Here is a 26839-nt window from a genome sequence, read left to right on the forward strand (position 1 = left end):
CTTTTCATTTATGGCATATTATGCCCTGATGTTTTTCATAACAAGTTGCTCAAGGAAATCTCATCTGGGTTTTTAACCATTTCAATCCATTTACCACTTCTTCACTAGGACTTTCCTAGTTCACCAACAGATAGAACCTTTCAGAAGTGCCCTTTCCTCTAACCCTATGCAGTTATATCACTTCCAATGCACCCACTCTCTGCTGATGTTGTTTCTCCCTCGAAATATGGCCTCTACAAACAGCCTTCTTGACAACCTATGTTTGTTGTACAGCATACAAATCTTCATATTCAGCACTTCTAAAATTCCATATGAACAGTCTAACTTTTGACTAGCATTCTTTATAGCCAATGGGGAACTGTTAGGGAACATTAAGTAACTCAAAATGCTTTGCTTTCTCTTTGTGTGAGAGAGAGTGTATATATGTATGTACATATATCTCTCTGTGTATGTGTGTGTGTGTATTTTACACACATAGACATGTGTGTGTGTGGTGAGAGAGTGAGTGCATAGTGGTCTTGTTTTATTAAGGCCTGAGAGACTCCAGCAACTTATAAAGACTGTCCTTAACTATTTCATCATGCATGTCCATGCAAGCAAAACTGCTAATTTTGCATAGCAAGAGTGCTCCCAACTTAGATCTCCTTCACAATGTGGTGCTAGCTTTATGGTTTGATTTTGCTTTCTTTACCATAACCTTGAGGCCAATGCATCTGAAACAGTAATTGGGATAAACCAACACTCAACACTACAAGAACTCTTTCTAGTGCATTGTAGCTTATCAAATGCTGGTTGCAACAAGAATTTTAAAATGGATGAGTCTGCAGTTATTACTGCAAAGATACTTTTCCTAGGACAACCTTAAAAAAGGGGGTGGGGTGGGGTGGGGTGGGGAAGAGGGAAAGGCCCATCAGCTTCCATTGGTTATTATAACAGATGTCCCCTTGTGTCCCTGTGCTGGATCTTGCTGCATCCGTAGGTGAGAAGTCACATCAAAGTGTGATCCATTGCAACCCAAAGAATAGTTCCTAATAGTTTCACTGTCATAAAGGTGCTCCAGAGCAAATCCTGTTAACGTGTAGGCATGCTTATCAAAATATTGCCTATGGGAAGTGTAATAATTTGGAGAACCTGTGGGATGATGATCCCCTGGAGTCTGATGAGGGGACACTTCTGAATGAAAATAGTCTTTAGCCAAGATCAAGCCTGATTTAGACATTCGATCAGAACTGGGGCTGTTTATTCTAGATAGCGTGGTGGGGCTGTTGTCATAGTCATTCTCCTGGGGGCTCATCAGTTTCCCATCCCGTTGCTGCTGTGTGTGTTCACAAGGAGGTGTAGTGCTGATGCTGGGGACCCGGCAGACTTCTCTCAGCTGTTGCTGCTGGTGGTAGTTTGTAAAACAAACTGAGTGCTTTTTCCCAGCCCCATTAATGGAAACCAGCTGATCAGGGGTGGATTTCCGTAGCTGTAGCCTGTTCTCTTCTTCTTTAATCATTTGCTGAGTTGCTCTAATTAGAGTTTCGATTTTGCTGGGCTCATGGGGGCTGCCCTGATACTGCTCAGAGTGGTATCGGTCCCCTGACTCACTAGCCGAACCAGGATCTGGGGAACTAACCACACTTTCTTCATCCCAGTGCCCTCTTCCTAAAAAGTGAGCAAAACAAAGAGTATAAATAATGAACAGCGGATTGTGTCCAGCAGATCATTCAGAACTGATACACTCCTAAAGAGAAAAGAATAATGTTAAGAATTTTAAGCCATTTACAACCACATCAAGCTCCAGCATACAGTACCCATGATACATTTATCATGGCCTTTATTGACTTACTGTCAATTCCATATACTACTGTATCTATATTAGCAGGATTCTCTTGTCAAGTTCAGGGTTAGAGCTGAGGAACCCCTATCTCCTGGCCTTCAGCCTTCTCACTTTGGATTTCTGAGTTCAATCAAAGCCTCCTTTCCTGTTCTTATTCTGAGATGTCTCTGTACATGTCATCTTCCTACTTTGTATACCAATTACAATGCTTACAGGGAAAACCATCTGCTACTTGAGAAAGGAGAATGCATAGATGTAAATATATTTTTAAAAATATATGCACAGCAACTAAGGCAAAAGTGACATCTATAACTCCACATCTGGCACCATCTGCTACTATAATATTGACAAAGCTAAGATGGGCCTTGGCAGGAAAAGTATTCCTCATCTTTAATTTAGACTCTGAGTCCTATGCTCTCCTTATCTGTTCATTTCCTTCTTGACAATACTTCATAGCCTAGATATGATTTTCTCCCTAATATTTCCTTTCTTGAGCTCCATGTCTTCATTACCCATCATTTCTTCAAGTTCCTGGGTTTCAAGCCACTATAAATTTTGACTCTCTTTCTCTAGATTATCTCTTGATAAGTTTTCTTAGCATTCCTTTCACCTTCTCCCATAGCAATGAGTCCTTCTAGATTGAAAGCTCCTTTTTTGTTTCTGCTTCTCTCTTCATATCTCATTATTCACCACTCCTTCCTTCAGATTCATTGCTTCATTTTCTGCCTATGCAACACTCTTGGTTCTAATTCTTTGTTACTGCTTTCAGTCTTCTACAAATGGTAAATTGTCAGTTTGTTTTCCCTTCATTTGCAATGGCTGGATTTGCAGTCTTTTCTTCTTCTTTGGGCAACCAAACACTATCATATCATTTCTCTGACTCAGCCAATCCATGTCAAAACATCATCTTCAAATCACAACACAGGACAAAAAGTTAACAGTAAATGCAGTGATGAATCTGCATTAGGATACATTTCATGGAATTTAATTTATGTGTCTATCAGGGTGGTTCAATATGGTGCAAACAAAAGGGTGTTCTTTTGTCATTGTCATCACTGTTACATTGTCATTATATTATCATTTCTCTGTTGAATTAAAAAAAGAGAATGGTTCAACTTATAGGAAAATTCAGATTTCCAAACTTTCATCCCCTCTTGGCTCCCAACTGGTCCACAGTTAGCAGGGGCCAGCATAATCTGTGAACTCTCTGCAGCTGGTTTCTTGCAGAAAGCATAGGAAGAATCATCCCAAAAAGAATCTCATTTGCCTTTCCCATAGGACAGTTCCTACATTACTGCCTGTATATCACAACATGCACACTGCTTCTAGATTTTTTCCAGTTTTTCTAGGAGTAGCATGCAGTTCAAATAAACATTAGAGTGCTGTTATTGGTGTAGTGGTTAAGGCACCAGGCTAGAAACTGGGAGACTGTGAGTTCTAGTCCTGCCTTAGGCACAAAGCCAGCTGGGTGATCTTGGGCCAGTCACTCTCTCTCAGCCCTAGGAAGGAAGCAATGGCAAACCACTTCTGAAAAACCCTGCCAAGAAAACTGCAGGGGGTTGTCCAGGCACTCTCCGAGAATTGGACACGATTGAATGGATTAAAAGAAAAACAAAAAACCTAAACCATGGGTTCATAAGCTGCCTAGTACAAATTCTCCAAAAGATATCCCTAATCCCAAATGAAAGAAAATATCTTCCAAAATCTTGCAACATCCCAATATCAGATAAGATGTTGACAATCCCACACAAAATCTCATGAGATCTCACATGAGGATATGAAAAGATCACACTATTTCAGGTCTCTGTTAGAAGAGTGTTATGATCTTGGTCATGGTCTTATGTGGTCTCTTGACAGTTCAGCTTTTTTTTTTTTTCTGGTGGCTGGGTAGCTGCAATATTGTGTACTAGTATATAGGGTCAAAAAAAGATTGCTGACTCCTGTACTAATTACCATACAGTCGCATAGGGCACAAAGCACAAATGTGAATATACTATAAAGAAAAGAATGCACTCACATCAAAAAGCACATCAAAAATATAAAAAAGAAATTCAAGTGATGTCAGTTAATTTTGTTTCAAATACTTCTATATTTCTATATTTATTTATTTATAAGACAGGCAGAGATGCAATATATCTTGTCAACACATATCATCATTTGCATTCGAAATCAAATGAGGTAAGTTTGTCTACTCATGTTCAGTGCCCCATGGACTGCACAATCAATTGTTGTGGTTGAAGAATATTTGGATTGCCCAGTAACCCTTAACAATGAAATTTATTTTTAACTTAAATTGCTTCCATACAAATTAATTTCCAAAGCCTGATGATATAAAACCCAATGGATCTTCAGGAAAAAACCCCCCTGCTAAACTGGATCCACCAACTGTTCATAACAAAATTGGTAGTTCAGGCATTCTAACAGCACCTGAAGCTGATTTTGCAGCCATATAACAAAATTGCTGTGTTACAATAATACAGTGATTACAGTACTTTTTTCCTGGCCACTGGTTCACTGGCACAATATCTCTAATGAGACAGACACTAAGTGCTAAGTGCTAAAATGTTTTCTATTTTAAAGATATTCAAAATATTCAAAATATTTAAAGATATTTTGCTGAGCATTGAACTCAGCAACACACATTGACCAGTGTGTGACTGCTTTGAAAGGGGCAAATTCCATCTTGGGGTAATAACACAAAACTGTTAATACCATAATAACATACAATAAGTCTTTTATAAATAAGAATATCTAGCGGAACCTATCAACCCTCTGGATACGATAAGACCTTGCTTTTTCTAAGAATGTCAACTGGAGTCAAGGTTCAAAGATTACACTATTTCTTTGTGATTCCCTTAGCCGTTTCTTTCAGTGGACTGGATGCCTACTTATATTGCTCAGATTTCCAAATTAAGCAGTTCTACAGTTTTCCAGATCTCTTATACCAAAAGCTTGTGCCTGATGTTTCAACTGTCTTGAGGGCTTGAAGCTTGCTGTCTAACAGTTCTGCTGCTGGCCTGGCATTAATCAGAGCATCCAAGCCCTTTCTTAATGGGAAGCTATGACGGCAATTGTCCCAGGCTCCATGCATTGACAGGACATCATCAGAACCATGGTTCAGTCTTTTGGATTTCTCCATGCACTCTATTGACTTTGATGGACAAAAAATAATTGACATAGGATCCAGTAAAAAGAAGGGAGGGGTCAACTGAACACTCTTGGCACTTGGTGTCTTGAAAAAATCCTGAAAGCATCATATATGCAGGGAAAATGAATAGCAATAGTGCTATAATACTTTGGTGCTATTCCATTTTTCTCCATGCTTTTTATTCATTCATTCCCCTCTTCTTCACTATGTTGCCATTCATTTGTTAAGGCATCCTATTCATTTTGCAGTTTCATTTCATCCAGTTGTATAGCACATACATCTTGCTCTTTAATTATACATGTTCACCCAGTCTCTGCAGCATAACCCATATACCTCAAGCCAAGTCATTGTTTCTAATGTGGAAACACTGGTTATCATTTCACAAGTATGCCAGACACTCTCTTTTTTCAAATTTCCTGAATTTTTGGTGGGTCTCTCTGTATGGAATGCTTCCCAAAGACCAGACTTTCAAAATTCTCTATTTTACATTTTGTTGTATCCAATATTTAGTATGCCTAAACTACTTTCCGTTTCCTCCTCAACATCTCTAACCTTTCCTGGATTTGGTCAATAACTTTGATGCTAGATTTAGGACTTCTTAGCTGAGTATTTGCATAATTAATCCAATAAGTGGAGATATATTTTGAAAATAACATTTCCTGAATTCTACTCTCCTCTCCTCTACTCTACTCTACTCTACTCTATTCAGAAAGCCAACATAACATTTCGTAGTTCTATCTGGCTGAAAGGCAATGTGTGTTCAGAGCTTCTAATCTGCAGGTAATCCCTGCAAATATATATTCAAAGCATCAAGAACATATTAACTCTTAACTGATCCCCACTGCATATAAAATCAACTGAGGACTAGTGCTAAAAGCTCCATCTAGTTTTTAAAGAATTTCTGGTAGTCATGAAAAAAGAGAACATATATCCACAACAGTATGAGACCTAGAAACCCTGCTTATAAATACAGTCATAGAAAAAATAACTTTGAATTGCATGCAAGCTGAGAAAAAATGCAAATACATTTTTTAAATCTCTGGCTCAGAGTTGCTTACACAAGCAATAGTTCAGGTTGTTTTACAACTTACCATGGATCCTGTGAATGGATGTTATGTGCGGCATGTTGCTTTCATAGGCTTCTCGGCTCTCAGGAGAAGACTTGGTTAGTGGAAGGCCAGATCGAGAACCCCACCATGCTTCCCTTCCAGGCTGTGGTGTGCCGAGAAAGTACCGACCAGCCTCACACCTGCCCCCTTCACAGGCTTGAGTATGGAAGTGTCTATCATCAGCTAACCTAGAATGGTCAAGTGCAAAACCATAGCAGAGGGTACCACGATCCGAATATTGTCTATAGGCACAGGAAACATCGTGATGCTGAGAGTTTGGTCTTTCAGTGGGATCCATTAATTGTGGAGATGCAGTGTCAGTCAGTGGACTTCCACCCCACTGGCTTTCATGATCAGATTCAGATCTTTCTGTATGAAACCCAGAATACTGCTGGATAAAAGAAAGGGGGGAAGAGAAGAAGAAATTAAGGGTAGATAAGAGCTGATCATTAATTTGATTTTCAGGGTGTTTAAAATCAGGTACAAATCCGTGTGGCTAAATTAAAAACAAACAAACAACTAAACCCAGTTATGTGTAATATCACACAACTGGGTTATGAATCAGGAAGTTTGTTTTCTGATTGTTTCCTCAGAGCATATCCACCTCTATTTCATTCTTCCTGCAAATACTGCAAATACCTATTATGGAAATCAGACGGAGCTACATTCTCTTTTCAGTTGTAACCCCATTGAAAAAAAATCTAACATCTCTTCGAATGCCATCTCCATCCTCTCTTCTGTATTTTGCAATAGCTTTTCATTACAAAGCTACGATTTATCTTGTGAGGCTGCCATTATACATAACAGCATATATTCACTTCTGCTGCAGCAAGTTGACTTCTTTAAGCAGCTTACTGTGTCATTAAAGCATTTCATTCTAACTTTCATCAACTGGATGCTCTCAAGATTTGCTAGTCTGCATTTGCCATCATTCCTAATCGATGGCAATTTTGGACCAACACATCTTAGGACACTGAGCTGATAAAGGCATTGTCACTGAAATTATATCCACTGAAAAATGTCCTGCTTCATCTGATCTCCTCTTTAGTATGGGAGAACACATTGGTCTATCCATTCATCAATCCATTCCATCTATTTTACTTGCAACTGAAAACAACCTACAAATGTGTGTGTGTGTTTCTAGTATGCATTTTTTCAAAACATGTATCTCTTACCATATTTTACCCTAATGTGTGCAGTTTATATTTTATTTATTTATTTTAGAGACTTACATGGCAGCCTATCTTATGTGCCATAACTCTGGGCAGCTCATTCCAACAGCGATAAAAACATAAAAGAAACAGTAAAATCCAGCATCCAAACAACTCCTGGTGCCCTAAAACAACTGTTCCCAATACATAAACAATCACAACACTGGGCTTCAGCCTCACCCTGTCCCAACAGCTGGGGGAAAAGCTTGCTTTCTAAGGCCTTGCGGAAGGCTAGAAGAGTGGTGACCTGCTGGATCTTGGAGGAGGGGAGGGTGTTCCACAGGGCAGAGGCCTTGGAGACCTCCAGGGCCAAGATGGACGTGATCTATCCATGGCAAGGGACTGATGTTAACATCCTCCAACCCCAGATCACAACACCACTGCACTGAGACAAAACACAGATCCCTACAAGCATGTTTGGTGTTTTAAAAAAACCGCATCACAAAATCCAGAGCAGTGTGAAATCTAAAATATTCAATCTGCATATTAGCTTGGGAGGTTCAGGTCCAATCTGTTCATGAAAAATGATTAATAATGCTGGTCCAGTGAGTTATACGTTTAGGCTCCTCAAATTAAAAATTCAGCAAATTAAGATGGTGTTTCCCATCCCAAGCATTAACATATAAACCAGGAACATATTCTGGGACACATTCCTGACTTCTTACCTGCAATTAATCATTTCAAAATTCTTTTTGTCATACTATGTCTCAATATCCAAAGTTTTCCAGGACAAATATTTAGAATTACCTATTTTTAGATTCTAGCATCACTTAATATTATAGAGTAGTCCTATATATGTATCTACCCCAGTGTTAAGTACTACTTAATTTGTGGACTTTACTTTTTGGTAGGTGTGTTTGGGACTGTAACGTTAATATTTGCTGGGGGGAGAGGGTGTCAAAAAGTCAGAATAGTGGTTTCAACTGCATGATCGACATCTTGGGGTTTGGATTGTGTGGCTGCAACCACCATTTTGACTTTTTTCACCCTCCCCTGTGGACACTATGCTACTGGGATGGATCCACTGCAAATGGATCCCTTAATTATTTGCCCTACGTATCTGGAAAAAACTTCTCTCTCCACCCAATATTTTCACAATTTAGATGGCTTTTGTTTTCTTCTGTCAATGAAATGTTAACTTATTCTCAAGCAGCTCTAGAGCCAGCATGTCTATAAAGCCATCTTGTTACCAGATAAAAGCTGATTTTTATACTGCCTTTGACTGATTTTCACTATTTGTCCTATCTTTCCCTCACTTGAAAGTGTCTGAATCAGAAACAATTCACTAGGATTTTCACCTCCACAAGCCCACTGAAATTAAAATGTGCAAAAAACAAGTCTTGCTTTGGTTTATGTGACATTGTGTTACATTTAATAAGTCTTATCTTGACAGGCTTTCTCTAAGAAGAAAGGATGGAGGTACAGTATTGGGGAGGAAGAAGACTAAACCAAGTATTCTGAAAAAAGGGATAACATGAGAACCCAAAATGCATGAACTTTAAATTAGAAAGTTGATCTTTGGTCAAAGGACAAGCACAAGAAGGTTCCCACTCAGCTTCAGATGACATTTGGCAGAGAGGATGTATGGAGACAGGGAAGCTTTTCCAACCATATTTGGAAATTGCTTCATTTCATTTTTTTTCCCCACATCATAATTCATACAAATTTTAATGTAGCTTGTCTAGTCAAATTACAAGACAAGGGCTGGGGCAAACACTAAGCATTTACTTGGCTAAGAATTATGCTTGAAATCAATTAGTGCCTTCCCAAACTGAAAGGGCCCCTAGCACTCAAGGAGTTCATATAATCTATTTCTGACCATGTTTAGTCACCAAGTGCTTTCTGGTGCAGGAAGATTCCAACAAAGATGGATTGCTAGATGCTGACAAAGATGGGCTGGCAATTCCTGAAAGATAGTCTGACATTCGGTGCCATTATTAGAATCCTTAAAGTTCTATTAATCCAAGAAAAACTTAAAGAAGACTTAATTTTAGGGACAAGCTGAAGATAGATCATAGATTATATATTTTTCTCATTGGTCATGCAAACAGAACTTGTCATTAATAGCTCTGGATAGAATAGATTTTATTCAGTGTAGTAAGTGGCAATTTATAAGCCCTAAGGGAAGTTAGTTATGAATTCTAATAAGTGTTTTTAATTCATCCACTTTTATTTTGAGAAAAAGAAGCTACAGAACTCTGGAATCTGTTTGCAGAAAGCAGGTCTTGAGGGCAGCAGCTGAATAGTAGGATTGTCAAAACTTTAGAAGGAGTGCTTCAGTTTGATGAAGCTTTGATCAAATCACTTTATCAGACAGATACATGAACCAAAGTGTGGGCCTGGTTCAAATCAGCAGAATGAATCAGGTAGCTTTGAAGTACTTGGTCGATTTTTGATTTAATGGGTTTTCTGCCGTTTCTGATATTGTGACAGGCAATGTATAAAGTTGCAACATACTTCTACGTATGGAGAATGCCGCGAGGGGGTTGCATGGCAGCTGTCCACAGGTGTATCAGAGCACCCAAAGCTCAAAAGGAAAGTGCTGTAGAACCCTAGTAAGCCTCATTCTCTTGACAAAGAATAAATGGGGGACAGGCTAAGACAAGCACTGGCTCAAAAGTGTATTGTTTTTAGAATACAGTAGTGTGATGTACTCTATCAGTTATATTTGTTCTGTGTCAGCCTCTATGACATTGTATCCAATTGTGCCAATCTGCCTCTACTAATTAATCAACTAAGAAAGCATTACCAGCAAGTCCCAATCCAGACGGTTTTGCCAGGGATGAGCCAATCCTATCCCAAAGAGACTAAACTTTACCACTGTGCCCTGCCCAACCTGGCACCCCATCAAAGCCAGTGAGGAAGAGGCTGTTCCTGGACAAAGACCAGTGTATATAACCTTTCCCATCTTCCAGCCCTCCCACCAACCCCCAAGATCCGAAGTTCAGACACAGCAGAATTCCCTATCCCTTAAGAATTAGCCCATGGCAGCCTTCAGCATCTGACTCTCTAGAAGAGCAAATGGAAAAGTAAGTGCTTACCTTTTTTTTACCAGTTTTTAAACATTTTTATTTTTAAATTGGGTTAGGACACTTGCTGCATTAGTTCAATCAGCTCAGCTTAGGCTCTTTTCTGGATAATTTGGAGATTGCTGTGCTGTTCTTTCTTCATCCCTGCTATCTCTACCTTAAAAGAATGCAGGGGGGATATTTCAAAAATGTAGCACTTGAAACCCTTGAAGGTATCCAGATGAAACTTGACAGAGTTATTTTCATCCCATTAAAAAAAAAAAAAAAAAGCAGCTGAAGGCATTTTGAGGTTTCCCTTTTATAGCCTCTGAACTTTTTTTTTTTTTAAATCAAACCTCAAGATGGATGAAATTGAATTGGTTTCCCCTTGGAGCTTGAATCATAAACTTGAATCAAATCATGCTGTCTTTAAATCTTGAACTGGAATCCAATCAGGTCTGATCTGCCCAGGCCTACTTTATAGCAACCTGGTGGGAGTAAATTCAAGCAAAAGAACCCAATTCCAGGCTCTTGAAACACATTCTAAATTAATTCCTCACAGCAACTCTTTATTCAGCAGGCTCAATATACACTATATTGATATGTCTCTCCCTTCTTCCAACAGTTTATAATCACAGACACAATTCTCCCTCCTCCAATTTTAACCTCATAATGACCCTGTTTGATTGAAAAATAACAATTGACCTGAATCACCTAATGAGTCTCATGGGTGAAGGTGGGTGCCCACAGTTTTTAAATCAACATTTGAGATGCCATCACATGCTGGCTAACTACTAGGAGAGTTCTTATTCAAAATGCAGAGTTTCTTCCTAGCCATCATTTTTTAATGGAGCCATTCTGAAGATTCCTTTTGCCTGTATGCTGAACCTGGCAGCTTGGCCTTCACTCTCAGATGCATAATGTCTGAGAATTAATTTCTGTGAAACAAAGGCAAAAAAATAGTAGGTTGTGCCTACTTACAAATACCCATTCTGGCTAAAATGGACCAGCATCATCAGGGTTGACAGCAGATTTTGTAACTGTGCCTGCTAATTAAGGCCTACATTATCAATTCTTTAAAACAAAAAATACCAGGTTCTTTCTAAATAAATTTGGCACTGTGGTTAGAATGAAACAAATGGTCATAGAAGTCTTTAAACATGTTCTTGACTGCATTTAAAATGAGGTATAAAGTCTCTCATTACCTAAGCTTTATATAAGTAAATTATGGATTACTGCAATATGTTCTACATGGGGCTGCCCCTGAAGGCCACCTGGAAGTTACAGGTGGTCCAAAATACAGCGGCACGGATAGTGTTGGGCATCCCTAGGTTTGCCCATATTAGACCCCTGTTGTGTGAGCTGCACTGGCTCCCAGTTTTATTCCACGTGCAATCCAAGATGCTGGTTATTACCTTTAAAGCCCTACATGGCATGGGACCAGGTTAACTGCAGGACCGCCTCTCCCAGGACAGAATGGATAGGGTGGACACACTCCAGGTCCCTTCCTGTAAACATTGCCACCTTGTGGGTCCTCAGAAGCAGGCTTTTTCCATTCCAGCACCTGTCCTACGGAACCTGAGATCTGATAGGCCCCTACCCTTCTATCCTTCTGGACACCACTTAAACACTGGCCCTTCCCCCAGACATTGGGATAGTTACTCATGCCCTGGTCATCTTCCAAACTGACTACTGCAATGCACTCCACGTGGGGCTGCCCTTGAAAAGTATCTGGAAGCTTCAACTGGTGCAAAATGCAGTGGCATGGGCAGTTATGTGTGACCCTCTAGAATGGCACATTAAACCTCTGCTCCATGAACTGCACTGGTTGCCAGTTTGCTTCCAGGTTCAATTCAAGGTGCTGGTTCTGACCTTTAAAGCCCTACATGGCATAGGGCCAGGTAATCTGAGAGACTGCCTTTCCCCAGTTTTATCTACCCATCAGATCCAACAGGAAGGGCATGTTACAGGTCCCCTCTGCTAAAGAGTTCCATCTGACAGGACCTGAGACTAGTCTTTTCTGCTGTAGCATCCACCCTTTGGAACATCATTCCCCCAAGGTGAGATTAGCCACGACCCTACTGTTCTTCCAAAAATCTCTTAAAATGTGTTCTTTTTAGCAGGCTTGGGGATCCCATGATAATAGGGAGCTCACAAGATTGTTGTATTGTATGTGAGATTTTGGTGCATTCTCCTGTGATCTTATTTATATTTTATGTTAATTGGTTTAATGGTTATTTAAGGTTTTTGTTTAATTGTTTTATTGTACACCACCCAGTGTCACATTAGTGAGAAGAGTGGCTATATAAATTTGATAAATAAAATAATAAAAATAATAATAATAATAATAATCATCATCAGCAGCAGCAGCAGCAGCAGCAGCAGCAGGTTAATGAAGAAAGGCTGAAAAAAATAGATGGCATGCAGTAGATTTCAGCTTAGATATTTAAGTATCAACCGGGTCAGAGTTTATTAAGCTACTAAGCATCAGCCTTTTTCAGATGTTGCTGTTACTTCACTGATTGTGACATTTCTACTACCTATTGCTATTCCTCCAGGTCCTGATGGGTAAACAATTAGCAATCTTTATCTCAGTTCCCAAAACATGTCTGGTTATGCAAAGAGAATCCTTTTATAGCAAAATCTCTCCTGCCATCAAAAACGTCTGTTGCACTGGGCATCTGCAACTTCCTTCTTGATTAAACAAGTAGGGGATCACAGATGCAATCTACTTTACACAGAGAACATATGTGTGCTTTTAAATCACTTTTATCTTGCTTTTTTAACTAATGTAACCCTGAAATATAAAGTATGTTCTTCTGTTATAGGCAGAACAGATGGTGAAAGGCTTCGATTAAAGTAATGCAGCATAACCATTAAAATAACCTCTGTTAATGGTGATTCTGTACCAGTTTTGGATTTGCTTTTAGAATTTTAAAAAGTTTCTCCCCTTCCTTTCACTTTCAAAGTTGGCAAAGTTTGATGTATGATATGAGAACTAATATATTAAATATTTTATTCAATCTTTTTAATTAGTGAGACAATGCATCAACTAAGGAAACATGACTCAGTATGGTTTGTTTTTATTTATTTAAAATATTTCTGTCCTCTTTACTACTAACAAAATAACTTAAAGAAAAACTATAAATATTCATTAAATAGCAATATCAATTAAATAGCAATAGCATTATTTCCATGGTACTCATAAGCAATGCAGTAATTGTCCTTGATAAACTTGGAGTTTGATTCATGCAAACAACACTCAAACCGCCACTAAACCCAAGTTTAGCAAAAGTGATAAAATTGAATTATAGATGTTGCTCAGAAGGCTGGATCTAATGGAAACCAAATGTTTTACTATAGAAATAGTACTTTTCATGATATGATCATTTTAAGGAAAGATAAAAGTCAGTTGATCATAATCAATGTTACTTATCAATGTTATTACTATTTTCTCTGTATAGAATAAATGAGGTTTCAGGAATTTAGAATAAATGGGTACAAAATCTGTTTGGTTCCTTTCTGGGGACGAGGACAGTGATAGATAACCCAGTAGTAAACATCTTAGTTAAATCTTATTAAATGGGATGAAGCCAAGTTCTACCAACTGAATCAAAGGACATTTAAGTTCTGCTTGAATCTACTATTTATAGACAGGGTGGACTTTATGGCGGATGGGGTGTCATTTTTTTAAAAAAATGTTAGAACATTTCCCCATGTTTTGTATCTTTTGTCTTTGATAATAAATAAAGAATTCATGCTACTTTTCAACTATTTTCAAAGGAGGAAAATACATTTCATGTTTTAAATAAATATGCTATCATTGTTTGAGAATGTGGATCAATTTCCCTTTGCTTACTTCAGAATGTTATTCATTAATGTATGTGCTTGAGGTCTTTTTTAGGGGGCCCTTAAGAAGAATGACAATCCGCATAAATAATCAAGTGATAGATTTACTGTAGATTAGCTTTGTTGCACTATATTCTTTTAGTAAAATTATCCTAACTAGAAAAGTAGAAGTTTAATATGATGACGATGACGATGACATTTAGCGCATGGCTCTGGAAAAATGCTCTGATGTAGTTTTGAACTGAGTGCACTGTATGCATTCAAGTTAAAAAGGAGTATTAGCACTATCAATTATAACACAATGCTGCAATAAATATTAATAATTATGTAGGCATACATGCTAGCAAAATATTGATTAGATCGTCCAACTCTCTACATGAAAAGGGGGATGCCAGATGTTCAAGATGACTTTAGAAAAGGCTGAGGAATGAGAAACGTTATTGCTGATATATACTTGAGAAAGCCGAACAACACCAAAAGAAAATCAGTATGTACTACATCGATTGTAGAAAAATCTTTGATTATATCAACCATGGCAAGCTATAGAATGTTCTTAGGAAAATGGAAATCCAAGAACATTTCATTGTCCTCATACAAAACCTAACACCAGACAGGAGGCCACAATCCAAATTAAACATGGCAAAACAGACTGGCTCCAGTTTGGCAATATTGAGGAAGGCTGGATTAGAAGATGAATGTGGTTTTAAAACTGGAGGAAGAAATACCAATAACTTGCACTATGCTGATGACACTATTCTGATAGCTGAAAATGCGAATGAACAGCAAGCTCTGGTAAGGAAAAATCAAGGAGCACAGTGAAAAAAAATGGGATTAAGATTATATATAAAGAAGACCAAACAAATGCAAACACAGATAGCAAACTTAGAATTGACAATGAAGTAGTGGATATCTCCTGGCTTTTAGAATCAATGAACAATAAAGGAACCAGCAGTCAAGAAATATGCCACAAATTAACACTTGGCAGAGTAATAATTAACAATTATTAAGCCCGGAAGACCCACACCAGCCATCAATAATTAAGAAGGTGGAAAAGATGCCGTGACATCTCTATACCTACAAAGATCAGAACTGTGCAGTCAGTGTTTTTCTCTGTGACACTGTGACTGTGATGGAAGTGAAAGTTGGCCTTTGAAGAAGCAGGATAGAAAAAATATTGACACTTTTGAACTTAGCATTGGAGAAGACTCCTAAGAATACTATGGATAACCAAGAAAACAAACAATGGATCATAGAACAAATCAATCAGAGAGCTCACTCATGGCACGTAATCAAAATTATGTAGACATATGATTTCTATGTGAGTAAGGATGGTCTGATATGAATAGAGTTACTTCTAGTTTCAAAGTTATATAATTCTATAACATGCATAAATTAAGGCTGCAAGAAGCAAACTCACAAATTGTTGTAAATTTTGTTTATATTCTAGTTGACTTCTTTCCCTTTAGCTTAGGGTTTCCACCTCTCACCCCAGAATGTCCAGCTTTTTCTTACCTGGTACCCCTCCATATATGTTGGACTACAATTCCCATTGCCTCCAAGCAGCATAGTCACTGCTTATGCTTGCTGGGAATAGTGAGAATTGTGCAATATATCTAGAAGTATAAAGTTGGGGAAGACCAAGATAATCAATCTGGTTGACAACAATATGATTCTGAAGTCACAGAATGCCAATTTAGATTGAATGAAATATTGCAAACTGCACATATGAATGCACAAAAACCAAGAATTACCTACAGACATTAAACTTTTTCTTTTTCCCTTTAACTATATTCTTTATGTGTGTTATTGATGAGCATTTGCAATTTTGATTGCTACAAGATTTGCGCTATGTCTTTAAAGTAAAATAAAATAGCTTCTGGCAATTGATGTGTAATAATTAAAATCTTGATGCTATACATTTCCTTGGACATTCCCTGATTTCAGTATAATTATGTTGCCCAGTGATATCATGGACTAAAAACAATGCCAGCAATTATACAGTTATGCTTCATTGCAAAATATTTCAAGAGAAAACTTATGAATCTGTTCTAACTGACCTATATGAAATCATGCCACTCTTACCTGTGGATATGGTGACGTCCTAGATTTAGACTTTGTGCTAGGGAGACGTGATTTGCTTCCTTTTCTATTATCAGTTATAGTTGGAATTGAGTTTGCATATGGAAAGGCTGGTTTTGTAGCTGAAACCTGATCAAGGGAGAGTTGAAGTCCTTTGTATTCTGTATCCCTGAATAAAAAGTATAAAATATATTTAATATCATCCCCAAATTACTCATGATTAATTTATACAGCTTTCAATTTATTCAGTATTTAAAATGTGTGCCAAATATATGCCTTTTTCCAGATTAAAACATTAACAAAGAGGAACCAGTACAGGAATAGTAAGTAAACAAACAAACAAACCCTCAACAATTACACTTGAAGCAGTTTATTAAGAACCAATGAATTTTGAAATAGAAGACTCATCTTTGGGGGCAACTGAATTAGTTTCTGTGAACAGTAGATAAGGCAATTTTATATTTATCTTAGTTATCCCTTGCCTTTGAAAAAGACTCTGCCCAACACTGTTTCATTTGGAAAGTTTCCTCTTACCATTCCTGTTTTCCAAGCTGCAGCCAGGTATAATTTATGATACAAATAATTGAGATTTCCAAAGTTGAACAAGTGAGTATTATATATTACAGTCTGTGTAGAGTCTGAACTATACATCCAGATCTGTTCATACTTTGGAGTTATAGTGGACTAATATTTAAACTCAGGAAACATGATAAGTAAACAATAAGATGGCACTGAGACTATTTCATCCATGTGAAAGAACCTTTTGTGACACTTTTCAGTATTGTCCATCTATAAATTGTTACTCTCTGAAACATACATCTGCTTTCAGCTTAAAGGCAGAAGTAACATAAGTCACAAAACTACCCCCTCAGTAATTTGACATTTGAACTTCAAACAGCTTTTGTAATAAGTCATCTGATAAGCATATCTAATGGATTTAAGGATTTCTTTTTTTCCTAAAAAGAAGGCAGCATCACCAACAGTTGTCTTGAGACATGTAACTTCTTGTAAAACAAGGAAGATCATGCCTTTAGTCAAATATCCCATTTCACAAAGTGAATACCAGCCCTACCATTCATAAAGTAAATGTTATAGTGTTCTGGAAACTGTGAAGCAGGTGGTGGAGGCATGAGTTGTTCACCCTACCCTGATATGGAATTCCTACTAAATGAAGTATATGAATGTCAGTAACCAAGAAAAAGGAAAATCAAATCATTTTTAGAGACATGGTAAATAATAGCCATTAGACTATAATATCAGATGGACATCAAGGGGAAAATATAACTTGACAGCATTTCTAGCTCAGGTACAATTGTACTGATTTTGACCAAGGGCTACTGCAACTTTCCAAAATAAATTTTTAGAATGAAATGAAAGATTCAGTTGCAAAGTGAAAGATTGAATTAAAAAAAGAGAAGAAATATATTAGTTACCACAAAGGGGTTTATTAAAATAAAAGTAACACCATTATAATTAACTGCTATATCTCAAATGATTTTTCCATGAAATCTTGTGGTTTCTAAAGAAGAAAAAACCCTTAAGGGTCACATAAGTATCAGTATTAGATAGTATTAAGCAGAAATATCAAAAAAGAGAATGACACCAAGAAATTGAAAGACTATAATGTGAGAGATCTTCCAACTTGGGAGCTCCATAAATGCAAAAACTCTTGTCAGGAGAATCTCGTTCTGTCAGCCATCAGTCATAGCAATTGGTTTTAAAAGAGAATAACTGCAAAAGGCTATTGCTAGTGGAGAAATACAGTAGTCAGTTAAGGAGCTCTGCTGTTGCTTCCTTTTTTAATACTAGGAGGAAAAATAATTAGTCTTATCAAAAAGTTGACTTAATTAAAAAGCTATTGTCAGTGTTAAAAACATAGATCTGCTACAACAAGGTAGAGAGATTGGCTGGAGATCTGCTACAATAAATTTGTGCCCAAATAAATTATCTCATAATCCAATATTTACAGTTTTGAAGTATACCAGAATACACATCTGGCAAGTGACTTTCGGTTTCTGCAGATGTTTGAGTGTGGCATCATGTATGCAGACTCTAATAGAAGGGAACCCAAATTCTGTCTAAATCAAAGGGCAAGGTCCAAGGTGCCCTCAGAATTGGGGGCTTTCATCAAAATGATGAAAGCAGAATTGTGCCTCCATGATGCAAGGTTTGCCCCTCTCATGCAAGCATGTAGCATTACAACATATGCACAAAAGTGAGAGAGCTTGCACCATAACACCACAACTCTGCTTCCATCATTTGTCCCCCACCCACCCACCCACCCACTCCTATGGATACCTCTGGACAAAGTGATGCCCCTTGTTTCTCCCAAGGAAACCAACCTTACAAAATAAGAATTTCCTCCACCTCTGAATGCAGCAAACTAGATTAGGTGATGATGCAGGGTGGGCTATGTAACCTAGACAGGTCTATCCTTCAAGAGTGGGAAACAGGGGATGGAACCTCCAGGAGGAAAGCCTGGGAGCTGCTCCTTCTTCTTGCTGCCCAGGGCAGCTGCCTTATTCTGCCTAACAGTAGAGTCAACCCTGACTCAGAGGCATGATTATTTGTAAAGAAACACCTTTTCTTACGGTTCCTAGTTTTGCAGTCTGAAAACCATTCCAGATCAGCACAAGTCTCCTGCAAAGAAGGTGAACTACCACTTTATTATGGAAACTTTTGGGGCAGAATAGACTCTTAAGGAAATTCTCTTCTGCCAATGATATTTTAGTATAGCGCCTATCATTCTGGAAATTATAGATTTTTGTTTTGTCACATAAGCCTTCCAAGAAAGTGTCACGCCGATGTTTTTCCTTTCCCAAAATACTACAACCAGAGGTCACCCAATGAAATTGAATTTTGGAAGAATCAGGATAGACAAAAGGATTTTTTAAAATACTGGACAGTAATTATGTGGGATTAGATTAGTATCCTTCTTAAATGTTGGAAAGTATACTTGTTTCCATCATTTGGAAATATATCCAGCCAGTTGGTATCATTGTCCATTAATTAGATGAGAGTCTTTAGTCCTCCTGTTGTGACCTAAATGTAAAGAAGAAGTCTCTTCACATTCAGAAACAAAGAAGATACAATAGAAACACCAAGCCTTTGCAGATGGCTGTGAGTCTATTGGGAACTGGCATTATTTAAGCTAAATAATGAAACAAAGGCCTTGGGATTCCTTTTACCCCCATAACAGCTAGCACTAAATCTTTCACTGTTACCTAGCAAATACAATTTATAGGATGAGGATAAGACCAAGCAGGCAGATGAATGCTTGTCACAATTTTATGCAGTTGTTGAAAATATTTTCTTGAAGGTATTCTTTTTTAACATTTTGGCACTCATAATTGTTCCAAACATGCAATTGTATTTTCTGGATTAAATTATCATAATCAAGCCTGAGAAAATGCTTGAAAACAATTTATCAACATCTATATTTCTGACTTAAAAAAAATAAAATAATTTAAGATATTACTCTCAAGTGCCTCACTGATAAATAAATGTAGCTGAACAGGCCATGAATTTTCCTTTCTCCTACTGAAACCCATCTAAAAAAACAGGGTGAGGAAGAGAGATTTGCTAGGAAATGCTAGGAAAGCCAGTTAATAAAATCAGTGACTAGTGATTACTTTTACATATTCAGCTAACTTCAAAATTGAGAGTACAAGACAAAGAGAATTAGACTCAGGGGTTCTTGCACCATGAGTCCCATAAAGATATAGCACTTGACATAAGAACAGGAATTCTGAATATATCATATGTAGTTTATTTTGCCTGGAATGTTTGACTCAGCTTTTGTATGTAGAACATATATAACATCGTCTGAATTTTAGCCTTAAATCAACTAAAGAAAGTGATAAATCACCTACCTCGTCCTTTCATGTAGATTTTAACTACAGAGATGATAGAAAATGGCATAACCTTGAAGAAAAGGCCAGCTTGACTATTGAACTAAGTTCTAGCAAGCAGAAAATACCACATTTTTCCAGATAAGTTAAAATTCCACATTTCCTTTCCTTTCTGGGAAAGCAGCTGTAATTCTCTTTATTGGTTTTGGGAAGCGAAGAATGAATGAGTCTATAATTCCATTTGGTTTTATGAGTTCAACTAATAAGGCTAAAAAAAAAAAAGTTTGAATGTCCAGTTCTGCTTCAAGCAGAGGGTCCTGAGACGGCTGCTTAAAATTGCATTATTTATATAACCAATCCTTCTCACAGTCTAAAAGGGATACGTTATAAATTATGCTTTCCAAAAGGCATAATCATACCTATTTTATTTCATGGGGGGGGAAAACTGGCATACATTGTCAAGTAATACCATTAAAAAGTAGGGCTTTTAAATTGTTCAGAACTCAACAGAATTGTTCTACCACTAAAGATGCTATAAGAAGCAATAGATGAGAAGTGGGGGAAAAAAGACTTTTCATCTTAGATATAACATTTTTATTTATTTATTTATTTATTTAGTTTGTGAATTGAGGGTGACTGGATATTATCTCCCACACTTAAGTGTCTTTTTCTTAACACAGTCTTTTCCAGCCTGATGCTTACCCAATATGCACTATATTGCAGCCCCTTATGCAGCCATTGTGACCATCTCATGCTGCTTGAGGATATCAGGGTTGATTAAACACTTTGGAGAGTATCATATTGGAGAAGGCTCAACTAGAAAGAGCTGCCAGTTTTTGTATCCTGCCATGATCAAGGTTCACTTGATAGAAATATCTGGTCCCATTTTCAGATACATAGAACTGAAGTTCCAGACAACCAGTTTCAACTACGCCCGCATACAAGTTGGATTAATATGTTAATGAAAACAGCATTATACTGTATTAGAGCTGTATGAAACTTATACTGTATGAAGCTGTACGAAGTACTGAACAAAGCATTGCCTTGTACAATTTTGCTTTCCTCTGGTCAACTTCAAGAGCTTCTCTCAACTTGTTGCACCTTAGGAGAAGGCTGAGAGGAGTCTTCTTCAGTAAGGGCTGTAGGAGAAGACAAAGAGGAGCCTCCTCCTGCATCACTTACTGAGGAATCTCTCGGGTTGAGTGGCTCTGGTGTAGATTGTGGGGAATCTTGCAACACATGCCAGAGATGGCCAGCTTGAGGCTCCCTTGGTACGCACCAAGGACTTTTCCAGGCTGGGAACCTCTGGTGCAGGCTCTAGAAATCCTGCAATGTGACCAGAGATAACCATCCCCAAGCCCCTTGGAAAGGTACTGAAGGGACTTTGAGCTACGTCCTTTCAATACATGTTGTGAGAATGCTAGGAGCTATACTCTATCAATATCTAAGAGCAATATCTTGCTTTAATGCAGCAATTCTATAAATAAATAGAAAAATGCACTTAGTAGTGACTCATAAAAAGCATTTAAACGTTAGAAAATGAAATCATTTAATAATGAGAAAGTTGGCTAAGATTAAAAGAAGCTGCCATAAGAACACTTAATAGCACCCTGGATAGACACCAAAATATTAAAAGGAGAACTTGATTCAGTGTTTCCTTTTAAAAGAACAGAGTTTAATCAGTGCTGAATCCCATGACATGATCATGTAATGTCAACATTCTAGACATGTTAGTGTTTATTCCTGATAATATCATTTCTCATTACTTAAAAGTCATAGTTTTTTTTAGCAGCATATTGGCCGAGAATGTGCTGAAAACCTATTAAATGAGAGGTAAAACTGCCAGTTTCCCTCCCCCAACTTTTAACAATGCATCTTCTCAAAGCCAGCCTTTGGACTACATTTCCTCTTTAATATCAGAACATTTATGCATAAACAGTATCTCTTATTTATATTAATAGCACAGAAATGTAAATCCTCACATCTCAGTAGGACAGCATCTCCCATTATATGCAAAGTTAATAGGGACCCCCGACTGTTTCTCAGACTAGACATTTTCACCTCAATCTTCAATGCAATCTTTTTTAGATATTGAAAAAATTGAAACCATTAATACCAGCGATGTTGGATTGAGTGTCAGAAGATCCAAGTTCAATTTCTCACTCTACTACAGAAAGTATTTCAGACAATCTTGGCCTAGTCATTCTCTGTGAAATTTCCAGAAGTACTTGACACAGGAGTCCAGGTTAGTTCTCTCACGCTTGATGGTTAAAGCTACTAGAAGGATTTCTAGCATTGTCCTAGATAAAAAATGAACTGAGAAGGAATCCTATATGAAGCATTTCTCCCTTATGAAAAAATAAATTGTGAACTCATTTGGAAATTGCAGCTAAGAAACAATATAGAAATCTACCTCAGTAATCTTTTTGGAAATATAATTCTTACTATTTCTTACATACAACAACCAAGATAAATCTGCTCACCTCAGCTGGATTAAATCTGCAAGTGTAATGAAGTAGTCAGACCCAGATCTTTTTGTTTTACCACCTAATCTAGAGGGGACTTAAGACGGGACATTTAAATTTAAAAATAATGCATTGCAGTGGCCATATTGTTCTTTTAGGAGGGGTTTTCATTGGATTGCCTGGGCCTGGGCTTCATTTCCACCTTAGTGAAGGTCACTATCTCTTGCCAAGTGATCAGAGGAAAATACCTATCTACCCTGAATACCCTCCATGTTTCCAACATCTGCTCATCTGCTAACTGGTCATTTTTGAATGAGCTTCTATTCAGTTTTCTATTAAATTCATCTATAATATTCATAACTGTAAGTGCACTGTCCTGTGCTTAGACTGATGTTGGAATCAGTACAGGGTTAGCATCATGTTTGGACCCTGAACCACTGCAGCATAGATTTGAAAAATATAACCATTATTCTAATTTCATTGTGTTCAATAAGGCTTTCTCCCCAGTAAGTATATACAGTAGCACTGAAGCCTGGATGCCATGATGTTCAAATACCTTCCCTAGTAAAAAGTAGATTAAGCAATGAAGCACTAGAAGTACAGCTCTTCTCAAATTGAAAGAAGGTCAGGAAAGAAGAACAAATTTAAAATATTTTGGAACAAGTGTACCTGCTTTGGAAGTGATAATGCTGGACTACAGTTTTATCTTTAAAGTCTTTATCCAAAAAAATAAATAAATAAAAATGTTGCTCTTTCCACATCGCTCAGTGGCAGAGCATGTGCTTTGCTTTGTATGCCAAAGCACCTGGATCAGCATCTTCAAATAGGGCTGGAAAAGATTTCTGCTTGAATCCTTGAAGTTGCTGGCAGTTGATGCTAAGTACTGTGCTAGAAAGCCTGAAGATCTGATGCAGGCAGCTCTTATAGTCCTAACAGTGGAAGACATGGATGAATAGCTCAGCCAGTGGCAAGAATAAGTCATGAGAAAAGTGTGGCTTTCCTCATAGAACCAGCTTAGTTGCAGGACTTTCACATCTCTCAGCCTCAAATGTTCACTGGCGCTTAAGAGTAATAAGCATCATAACCCTAAACCCATTTGTTTCTATATGTTCAAAATAAGTTGATGATACTTGATATGAATTCAAAATCTTTTTCTATTTAACCTAAATATTGTTCCATTTCCTCTTACACATGTGAAATATGGTTAAACTTCTTTTGGGTGGTAATCATTTCTGAGGTTTGTTATTATTATCTGATAGGGAGATATTTCACTACAGCCCATCAGATTCACAGACTGACACTGACATACGGTACATGACATTTCATTGGAGTCATTCAGTTCCAATGTGCTTAAGCTATTGATATGATAATGGTTGATTAAATAGTTTACAGCTCAATGGCTTTATTCAAATACAGAAATAAATGAAAGGCCCAGTTTTTGAATATGTGTACATGTCACACCATTCTTACTATTTTGTGTTTTTATATTGTTCTTTGACTTTTAATTTTTTAACAATTGTAAACCACCCAGAGCCACTAGGAGTTGGACATTTAATTTATGGTTGGTCGCACAGATATTTAGACTGGATTTGGCATTTTTGTCCATCTATTGATAGGCAGATGATGTTGTTTGATGGTTTGATGGTATTAAAAGTATTGTCGTAGGATATAAGCTGTTCCAAGTAAAGCTGCCTTTTGCAATTGACTGATGGTGATTTTGTTAGTGCTGATGGTGTTTAAGTGGTGCTTCAGATGTTTTGGGATTGCATCCAAAGTGCCTATTACTCTTGGTACTATTTTTGCTTTCTTTTGCCACAGTCATTCTACTTCTATTTGCAGGTCTTTATATGTTGTGATTTTCTCCAGTTCTTCTATTCTGCTGTCACGAGATATCATAATGTCCACTATCCAGACATTTTGTCTTTCTTATCAACAATTGTTAAGTCTAGGGGATTGTGTGGCTGATGCTTGTCTGTCTGAACTCTAAAGTCTCAGAGTACTTTAACTTCTTCATTTTCTATTACTTTTTCTATGTTGTGGTCCCACCAGTTCTTGCTTGCAGCAAGTGGTATTTCTTACAGATATCCCAATGCACCATTGTTGCTACTTTGTCATGCTGTTGTTTGTAGTCCATCTGTACAATCTTCTTGCAGCAGCTAACGAGGTGTTTCTTCAGCTTCTTTGCAGAGGCAGCATTTGCTATCTGTTGCTGTCTTCTCAATTCTGGGTTTACATGCATTTGTTCCTAAATTTTGGTCTTGTGCAGCCAGAATTAGCCCATCTGTCTCTTTCTTCAACTTTCCTGTTCTTAGCCATTGCCAGGTCTTGTCTTGTTGTTACCTGCTTTGCCTGCTAGTTCTGTGTGTGTGTGTGTGTGTGTGTGTGTGTGTGTGTACTGGCCATGTAATACTTTGCCTTGCCATGTCTCTTTCTATTCTTCATTTGGTCTTTCTTATAGGCCAGTTTGGTCTCTTTGGTATTCAATAAGCCTTCATGGTGTACTAGCTTTATTGTATCTTCTTCACTGTCCTTCACATATTCTTCCAATGCCCTTTTTTCTTATTCAACTGTCTGGTGTACTTGCAACATTCCACACCCATCTATGCTTCTTGATAAATAGAGTCTGACAACATCGCTATGTGGATGAAGGGCATGATTCATTGTCATTATTTTTCTGGTCTTCCTATCCAGGGCTTTTAGTTCAGCTTCAATCCAGTCCACTATTCCAGCTTTATATATAATGACTGGAATTGCCCAGATGTTAATTGCCTTGATGGTATTTCCTCCACTGAGCTTGGACTTTAAGATCTTCTTCACTCTTCTGATGGATTCACTAGTAACTTTCTTCTTGACTTCAGTGTGCTTGATGTTGTCAGCCTGAAGGATGCCCAGGTATTTGTAGTGATTTTCTTCATCCAGACTCTTGATGTTATTTCCATAGGGCATCTTTATTCCTTCAGTTTTCACTATTTTTCCTCTGTTGATGGTAAGGGTGGCACATTTGTCCAGACCAAACTCCATTGCAATATCTTGGCTGTATATCTGGACAATGTTGAGCAGCAATTCCATTTCAGATGGTGCTTTTCCATACAGTTTCAGATCATACATGTAAAGGAGGTGGGATAGCCTGGCAGATGTTTTTGATGTTTGATAGCCATGGCCTGACTTGTTCAGTATTGTTGACAGAAGAATCAATGCAATGACAAACAGTAGTGGTGATAGTGAGTATTCTTGAAAGATTCCTCTCTTGGTGTTAACCTCTCCCAGTCTATCACCATTGACCAGCAACTGTGTCTTTTATTGTGCTATTGATCTTTGCGCAAAACTTCTGATGTTTCTACTGACTCTTGTTATTTCTAGGCAGTTGATTATCCAGACATCTGGCGGGGAGTCAAATGCCTTCTTGTAATCAATCCAAGCCACATTCAAGTTGGTCTTCCTTCTCTTACAATTAGGAGCTGATCTTTTGTCCCTCTGCTGTTTGGGCAATTTCCTTTCTGCTCAGATGGAAAGAGCTTGTTTTCAACTAGATGCTGTTGGACTGCATCAGCTACCATACCAGTTAGCAATCTGAAAGTTGTTGGTAAGCAGGTAATTGGCCTGTAGTTGTCTGGTGCTGCCCCTTTTGCTGGACCTTTCGTTATCAGGTAGGTTTTGCCAGATGTTAACCAATCTTCAATTTCACCTCCTTACAGTATGTCATTAAACTGCTTAGCAAGGTTGTTGTTATTATTATTATTGTTGGTTGCACAGTCAGCCAGATGTTTAGGCTGGATTTGGCATTTTTATCCATCTATCAAGTCCTTTTCAAGAACTGGGATAGGCGGAAGTTGTTGTTGTTATTACCTAATCATGGAGCAAGGAATAATAAATATTACTGGGGGGGGGGAATCAACACTTGGTGTGTCCCCAGAGAGGAATTAGCATGAAGGAATTCTATAATAAATATAGAATAGTAATAATAAAACATTAAATATTTAACAGAGTATGGTGTTGTGACAAGGTTTGGACCTGGAGGTCAATGGAAGGAATAATTTAGTACACTTAACTTATACAAAAAAGAACCCAAGGAGCTATGGGAAGAGATAACAGACATAGTGATGCCAAAGCAGAAAATATATTCCTAAAAGTTCAAAGTCAAAAAAATGAATGTAGCTCTCAACACAAGTACTGTATCAGGATGCCCTGTAGGACAGAGGATTAAATCTTGGACAACATGAGAAGGCTGAACACAGACCTTCGGTGTCAAAGAAGGCATATCAACTGAGAAAAAGAAGAAATATTTTAAGGAGTTCAA

The 26839-nt window shown here is 37.7% G+C and overlaps 1 protein-coding gene across 1 annotated transcript in view; it reads right to left on the bottom strand.

Moving 5' to 3' along the window:
* Positions 1-910: 910 nt before the first annotated feature.
* Positions 911-26839, bottom strand: part of SIM1 (SIM bHLH transcription factor 1) — a 73958-nt gene continuing 48029 nt past the window's right edge. Inside the window, exons 11-13 of the mRNA XM_007421587.3 lie at positions 16230-16395; positions 6062-6467; positions 911-1647 (exon numbers count right to left, since the gene is read on the bottom strand). Coding sequence (XP_007421649.1) covers positions 911-1647; positions 6062-6467; positions 16230-16395 — 1309 coding nt within the window. The remainder of the gene's footprint in view (positions 1648-6061; positions 6468-16229; positions 16396-26839) is intronic.

Source organism: Python bivittatus, unplaced genomic scaffold, assembly GCF_059951505.1.
Source record: "Python bivittatus isolate LINGU-HERP-01145 unplaced genomic scaffold, Pbiv_v1 ctg000020_np1212, whole genome shotgun sequence".
Classification (NCBI taxonomy): Eukaryota; Metazoa; Chordata; class Lepidosauria; order Squamata; family Pythonidae; genus Python; species Python bivittatus.